This window comes from Eucyclogobius newberryi, unplaced genomic scaffold, assembly GCF_026437365.1.
Source record: "Eucyclogobius newberryi isolate DKJ021-1_F unplaced genomic scaffold, fEucNew1.0.hap1 SCAF_17, whole genome shotgun sequence".
Classification (NCBI taxonomy): Eukaryota; Metazoa; Chordata; class Actinopteri; order Gobiiformes; family Gobiidae; genus Eucyclogobius; species Eucyclogobius newberryi.
Genome location: NW_027315801.1, coordinates 26,234,865 through 26,243,070, shown reverse-complemented (window position 1 = coordinate 26,243,070; position 8,206 = coordinate 26,234,865). Strand labels below are relative to the sequence as shown.

Genomic DNA, 8,206 nt, shown 5'->3' with positions numbered 1-8,206 from the left:
TTGCAGTGTGCGTGACAGGAAGTCCCAGTCAGCAGTATGAGTTTGTATTTTTTTGTTGTGTGTTTCTCTGTCTGTCTCGCTGTGAAAATGCGGAGTAAGAAGCCACGGCGCGGATAAATGACTGCTCGACTGAACCAGATTAGGCACAGAGCTTGAACAAAAGCTCTTCATAAATCTATTTTAGATTCGACAAGGTTGAATTATAGAAGAATCTATGAATGTCACCGATCCATATGATAACAAACTGGGTCCTGAGGAAATGTTGTTATTGTTATTCATAGTTTAGCCTACTTTTCAAAACCAATGAGACATAACGTTGTCTTTTAATGCTGTAGGGATTATTATTATTATATCCATTATTGCTTTGATTATAAGTGGTTACATGACAATACCTTGCAGCACTGAAAAGTCCCTTTTTTCTATCTCCAGCGTTGGGAAATGTTCCATATTTGAGCACTCTTTGTTTAAATGTGAAGAAATTGGCGACTGCTCTTGATAAGTCTATCAGAGGTGAAAAATAAATAGTGCATCTGTAAAGTAAAATCTTCAAATAAGTATGTGAACCAACCCCAAAATGGTACAAATACAGTTATAAGTATATACAGTAATAAGAGCAGAACGTGGATATAATTATTTCCTTGGTCAAGTCAGTTTTACTTTAATTTCCTCTTCTTACGTTTGGGTGACATTATTTTTACTAATATAGTTTTGAAGTAACAGCACAGTACCAGATTTGAAGTATTTTTCCTTCACTTTGTTTTTCTGTTTTCACAGCTGACTCTGCTGCTGAACCTGACCTTGGCCAATCAGTGGACTCTGAAGCTGCCTGCGCTTGAGCCGGTCCACCACATCATGACCTTTGACCCCGCAGACAGAAACTTCCTCTATGTGATGACATCAAATCATGTAAGAATGCAGTCCTGTCTTTACGTGCTTGTTTTTCCTTTTGCAGTCATATGATTAATATTAATGGACACTTGAGAGATGATTCACTCTGAAAACATCCTATTAAATTACTCCACAGGTGGAAGTAAAGTACATTTAACTCAAAACAGACTTTAACAAATGCAGACACCGGCTTAGCATACAGAGTATTTTAGTACAAACAACCTGAGCACAACAAGTTGTAATTGTACTTTGACTCTACATCTATTAGATTAGTTTGTATTGTATGAATGGGGTCTGCATTTCAGAGTTTATATTCTTGGAAGTTGGTTGGAGAGGAACATTACTTTACCAGTACCAAAAGTGAATTCATCTTTTTGAAACAAACAGTAATTTATTGGGCCATGTATGAGTGGAATCATATTACAAAACAAAACAAACTACCAGGGAATATAAAAGTGTGACTGTGCTACTGTTAAATGGATTTATGCATTTAGCGTGTTCAAACAGACTTTGTAAAAGATCATTATAGATTTTCTGTGACGTTCTACAGCCACATCATTTGAACTACAGTATATTAACTCATACGACTTTCAATTGTACATTCATTCTTTCAAATGTATAGGAAGAATAGTGGCGGCTTGCTGCAGCTAATAGGGCTCCTAAAGATGAATAAACAAACACTGTAGTGCCTTTGTGCCGTTACAAAACATTTTCTTGTCATCAATAGATTAGACTATACATTTTCTTTCTTTCCCCTTCTATGATTTATCTAGTTGCACATTGACTCAAGGCCAGCGGGCTCGGCAGGTCATGCTTGTGATAGGATGTGGCTTCTCCTCCAGCGCTTGGATCTGTTTGGCGACAACAGCAAAACTAAATAGCAGTTTTGTCTCTCCCAGAAGCTGTGAATACAAGCTTTCATTTGTAGTAGAAAAAGCTTCAGTTGTAGTCATCTGGACTCAGTTTGAAAAAATAGACGTTTCGACTCTCATCCAAGAGTCATTGTCAATAACAGAATTTAGGTCGAGAACTCCGATATTAATACTGTTCTGTGGTAAGACCCGCCCATTGGGAGGAGCCTTCCTGAAGTAGAAAGAGTTGTTTGTTTCAACAGAAACTCCCCCTTGTATCTACCGAGCTAGCCTATTCAGAATCTTAATGGGCTATTAGAAACCTCTTTGTCTTTGTGAGACCCTGGCTCAACCACCCTGAGTACCTGATTAGCATCTGAATGTCCTTTACCTTTCCAGGGGTTCAGAATCCCATTATAAATAACAGGAAGATGAAACCTAAGCCCTCCATTTCTGTTTAAAGAAGGTCTTTCTTTTTTAACAAAAATAGCTTCCTTGACTCCTCTTTCAAACCATCTTTTCTCCCTGCTTAAAACCTTCACCTCACCGTCTTCAAACGAGTGATTAGAGGCTTCAAGATGGAGATGCACGGCGCTCTGAGGTCCTGAACTTGTATTTCTTCTGTGCTGATAAAGCCTCTTGTGTAGAGGCTGTTTCGTCTCACCTATGTAACGTTCTTTACAACTTTCTTCACTGCATTGGATCGAATAAACTACATTGCTCTGTTTTTGAGTCGGCAACTTGTCCTTTGGGTGAACCAGTTTTTGTCTTAAAGTGTTTCCTGGTTTAAAATAAACAGGGACTTTGTGTTGTCTAAAAATTCTCTGCAGTTTTTCCGACAGGCCAGACACATAAGGGATAGAAACACCCTTCCTTCTCTGTTCAGTTTCCCTTTTGTCCTGCTTCTTGGTTCTCTTCACTCTGTTGAGAGCCCAAGCGGGGTAACCACAGGCTGAGAGGGCATTTCGGACATGTTTTTCCTCTTTCTTCTTGCCCTCTGAGCTGGTGGGCACACCTTGAGCTCTGTGTTGTAAGGTTCTGATCACACCCAGCTTATGCTGTAGTGGGTGGTTGGAACCAAAGAGCAAATACTGGTCCGTGTGTGTAGGTTTCCTATATACTTCTATTTGGAGTTTCCCGTCCTCTCCTCTGATCGTGGAACAATCAAGAAAGGCCAAGCGATTCTCCTTAGCGTCTTCTCTTGTAAACCTAATATGTGGGTCCACAGCATTGATGTGATCAGAGAAGGTTTCCAGCTCTTGTTTCTTAATTGTTACAAAAGTATCATCGACATAGCGGAGCCACAGTTTTGGAGCTATGCCTGAGAATGAGGACAGTGCCTTCTTCTCAAAGTGCTCCATGTACAGGTTGGCCACTATGGGAGAGACGGGCGAGCCCATGGCACAGCCACGAATCTGTCTGTAAAATTGTCCCCGGAATTGAAAGTAAGTGGTGTTCAGACAGATGTCCAACAGTTTACATAATGTGTTCAGGTGTCAGTTTGGTCCTTTCCTGTAGGGTGGTGTCTTCCTGCAGTCTGATCCTCACTGCTGCTACTGCATCAGAGGTCGGGATGCAGGTGAACAGGGACACCACATCATATGAAACCATGAGGTCATCTGGGTCCAGTTGGAGATGTTTCACTTTATCCACAAAGTTGTGCGTGTTTTCCACATGATGTTCCGAATTCCCCACAAGCGGAGCCAATATAGTTGTTAAATGCTTGGCCACATTGTAAGTGATGGAATCTGTGCTGCACACTATGGGTCTGAGTGGAACCTCCTTTTTGTGTATTTTTGGAAGGCCATAAATGCAAGGCATGGCTTCACCAGGATACAGTCTGTAATACAAAGGCCGGTCTATCGCTTCCTCTTTTTCCAGCCTTTGTAAACAGTCTATCACTTTCTTCTTGTAGCCACTGGTCGGATCTCTTTTCAAGCGCTCGTATGTGGTCGTGTCCTCGAGGAGGGTGTGGACTTTGGCTTCGTAATCAGCTGCGTTGAGAATCACAGTGCAACGTCCCTTGTCTGCTGGGAGGATGTTGATGCTATGATCTTTTTCCAGTGCTGAAAGTGCTTTCCTCTCTTCAGCTGTGATATTTGAAGGCGGTGGTTTGGCACTCTTCAGGGTCGCTGTGACACGTAGCCTCAGGTCTGCAGCCTCCGATTCAGTCATTTTGTTGTTTCTAATTGCCGTTTCAGTGGCTGTGATGTAGTCCTCTGTAGGGATGTGTTTAGAGGTGACAGAAAAGTTGAGCCCTTTAGAGAGCACCTCCTTTTCTGCCTGTGTCAGAACACGATCTGATAGGTTCTTAATCCAATTGTTTTTGCTGGTCGCTAATTTGTCTGTCTCAGTCCTAATGTCTAGCTCGACCTCACCTGCATTCTTTTTGTTCAAAAGAATGTTGAACTTCTTGATTTGGCGTTCTTTGCCCTTCCTGTGCTGTGCTTCTTGTGCTGTCTGTGTAAAATCCAGCACTCTTTTGAAAGCTTCTTCAGGGAGTATGCTGGTTAATTTCTCCTGTAAAGTTCCTGTTCTGCCTTTCAATTTATCAATTCTGACGTTGTTTTCCTGGATCCTTTCACTGAGCATCTGCATAAGGCTCCTTCTCCAAATCTTCTCTGCTCTGTGTCCTCTGACCGGTGATTTGATCTGCAGGCTCTTCGGGATCATGTTGTTCTGTCTGCATCTAAGATTGAACCTCAAGTGATTCCTGTTGTCTGCTAGTTTCCTGGCTACAGATTCGAGTTCCCGAACTAAATCCAAGGTTTTTGGCCCAAAATTCTTGGAATTATGTCGGTGTAATCCCTCATTCGTCCAGTCGTGTTCCATAGTAGAAAAAGCTTCAGTTGTAGTCATCTGGACTCAGTTTGAAAAAGTAGACGTTTCGACTCTCATCCAAGAGTCATTGTCAATAACAGAATTTAGGTCGAGAACTCCGATATTAATACTGTTCTGTGGTAAGACCCGCCCATTGGGAGGAGCCTTCCTGAAGTAGAAAGAGTTGTTTGTTTCAACAGAAACTCCCCCTTGTATCTACCGAGCTAGCCTATTCAGAATCTTAATGGGCTATTAGAAACCTCTAATCGCCCGTCTCTCCCATAGTGGCCAACCTGTACATGGAGCACTTTGAGAAGAAGGCACTGTCCTCATTCTCAGGCATAGCTCCAAAACTGTGGCTCCGCTATGTCGATGATACTTTTGTAACAATCAAGAAACAAGAGCTGGAAACCTTCTCTGATCACATCAATGCTGTGGACCCACATATTAGGTTTACAAGAGAAGACGCTAAGGAGAATCGCTTGGCCTTTCTTGATTGTTCCACGATCAGAGGAGAGGACGGGAAACTCCAAATAGAAGTATATAGGAAACCTGCACACACGGACCAGTATCTGCTCTTTAGTTCCAACCACCCACTACAGCACAAGCTGGGTGTGATCAGAACCTTACAACACAGAGCTCAAGGTGTGCCCACCAGCTCAGAGGGCAAGAAGAGGAAAAACATGTCCGAAATGCCCTCTCAGCCTGTGGTTACCCCGCTTGGGCTCTCAACAGAGTGAAGAGAACCAAGAAGCAGGACAAAAGGGAAACTGAACAGAGAAGGAAGGGTGTTTCTATCCCTTATGTGTCTGGCCTGTCGGAAAAACTGCAGAGAATTTTTAGACAACACGAAGTCCCTGTTTATTTTAAACCAGGAAACACTTTAAGACAAAAACTGGTTCACCCAAAGGACAAGTTGCCGACTCAAAAACAGAGCAATGTAGTTTATTCGATCCAATGCAGTGAAGAAAGTTGTAAAGAACGTTACATAGGTGAGACGAAACAGCCTCTACACAAGAGGCTTTATCAGCACAGAAGAAATACTAGTTCAGGACCACAGAGTGCCGTGCATCTCCATCTTGAAGCCTCTAATCACTCGTTTGAAGACGGTGAGGTGAAGGTTTTAAGCAGGGAGAAAAGATGGTTTGAAAGAGGAGTCAAGGAAGCTATTTTTGTTAAAAAAGAAAGACCTTCTTTAAACAGAAATGGAGGGCTTAGGTTTCATCTTCCTGTTATTTATAATGGGATTCTGAACCCCTGGAAAGGTAGAGGACATTCAGATGCTAATCAGGTACTCAGGGTGGTTGAGACAGGGTCTCACAAAGACAAAGAGGATTCTAATAGCCCATTAAGATTCTGAATAGGCTAGCTCGGTAGATACAAGGGGGAGTTTCTGTTGAAACAAACAACTCTTTCTACTTCAGGAAGGCTCCTCCCAATGGGCGGGTCTTACCACAGAACAGTATTAATATCGGAGTTCTCGACCTAAATTCTGTTATTGACAATGACTCTTGGATGAGAGTCGAAACGTCTATTTTTTCAAACTGAGTCCAGATGACTACAACTGAAGCTTTTTCTACTATGGAAAACGCCTGGACGAATGAGGGATTACACCGACACAAGCTTTCATTTGGCCTTTAACGCTGACACAATAGCACTTTTATTGCCTACATGTTAATCTATAAGCTCTGGGATAAATCATACCCTTTACCTGTATTTATCAGGACATGTTAAGTGAAACTGGCATGTATTGTAATTTAACATTTTGATTTTCTGTGCTGGCGCCACCGCAAATCTTCTGCTTCTCATACCACGAAGTTCACATATTTACATTCGATGCTCCTCGTGAGTGAACCCATGAAATACTCCTGTGACTGCTTATGGTCGCTTTGGGTCATATTATTCACCATAAATGTTGTGATGCGAAATAACGCTTGAAATAGTTTTTGGTTCTAGATGTCAGGTCCCAAAAACAATGTAAAATCAAACAAAACACCCACACAAAAGCAACATAAATACTGTTTTGTGCAGATGCTGCGGGTGAAGGTGGCTCAGTGTGACCAGTGGAAGACCTGCAGTGACTGTTTAGGAGCCGGAGACGCTCATTGCGGCTGGTGCACTCTGGAGAACAGGTAAGCAGCAAATACAAGCTACTATTTATGCCCTGAGTGATTTTTCTGTCAAGCACTGCGCGTAGATTTGCGATTTATGTTTGAATAGTTGGATTTTGTTCGGAGTAGGGCTGCAGCTAATGATTATTTGACCTAGCAATTATAATTTTTTGTTTCCTGTATCTTTTTTGAGTCATTCTTGCTTTGTCTGAGCCGTACAATCTCTCCTCGGCACATGGAGTTTGCGTATAGTCCAGATAACAAATACGATTCCTTATTTATTTGACAATTCTCACAATAATGGATTGATTGCAATTTATTCATTAACTTTTTTCAGCCCTTGTTATGAGAGTTACTATTATGATAATGAGAATGAGGTCTAAACTAGATGGGTTATAACACGTTTTATCAAAGAAGAAGGTCATTTTCTTGTTTGCAGAAGAATGTATATTTCTTAAGTATTAGCATTTTTTTGTGATTTGCCAATTATGATTATTCACTTTGCAATTTTGATTTAATTATTGATTCAATGAAATTTCCCCATGTGTGGACAATAAAGGAATATCTTATCTTATCTTATCTTATCTTATGATATACGTTGCTCACACTTCTTGAAACATGCTCCAAGTAAAATCTAAAAAAGCTGTGGATTTGAGTCAACTTTGGTAAAGAAGCAACAGTATCACACGCATAGTGGTTGTAGTAGAAGTTGTTGTTATCATGAGACGTTCCTCTGTATTCAAATTCACTGTGACGTCTTCGTGTCTCAAAATCGCAATAAAATATGATTTACAGTTCCGCGGTGCAGATCTGTAAAACCAATGAGGCTTGTTTTCGAGTTCCTTCTAAATCTTTTACGACGCCGTGCTCAATGACACTTGGCAGAGAAAACACACACACAAACTAGACAGTGTTTTGGGCTCGAAGTAGTGAAATAAATTTTCTTTACGTTTGCCTCCAGCCCAAAGCGACATCATTGTTCTGGCCCATCCCTCAGCACTTGTATTGGGAATGACAGGCGAGGAGTGACTTGGCTGAAGTGTTACAAGAGCTTTGATTAATGTGGCTGGCTCTCTCGCTCACTTGCGGCGGCTTGGCAATCTTGCTCCTTCTTTTTTTTTGGGGCTGTAGTTTGTTTGTTTGTTTGGGTAATATGCCCGGGATGGCTGGACGCGTGCTCGCTCGTGATTAAAACGGATCAAGCTGAGATAGTAGCTGGATTTCACGTTGAGCTCGGGAGGCCCCTGCATTGCCAGAGGCCATTCAAAGCAGCAAGAGTGGAACTGATGGGTGTAGTGTGTGTGCGTGCGTGCGTGCGTGCGTGTGTGTGCGTGTGCGGGCAATCCCTGTCATATTTATCTATCTGTCATTTCTTTATCCTACTCCTTTTCTCGCCTCGCTGCACTTTTATGCCCATGCGATTCCCTTCTCTGTCTCGTCCCTCGCTCTGAGACGTTGGACTGTCCTTCTAGTGACAGTAGTAGTCTAAATAACAGAAGTCGCAATTTATTTAGTATGAATAGTAAAAAAATATGT

The 8,206-nt window shown here is 41.8% G+C and overlaps 1 protein-coding gene across 2 annotated transcripts in view; it reads left to right on the top strand.

Annotated features, from left to right (window-relative positions):
* Nucleotides 1-8,206, top strand: part of plxnd1 (plexin D1) — a 130,181-nt gene that overhangs the window by 15,296 nt on the left and 106,679 nt on the right. For both annotated transcript variants that reach the window (XM_072449655.1, XM_072449654.1), the window contains exons 3-4: nucleotides 775-906; nucleotides 6,591-6,691. In XM_072449655.1, the coding sequence (XP_072305756.1) occupies nucleotides 775-906; nucleotides 6,591-6,691 (233 nt within the window). The remainder of the gene's footprint in view (nucleotides 1-774; nucleotides 907-6,590; nucleotides 6,692-8,206) is intronic.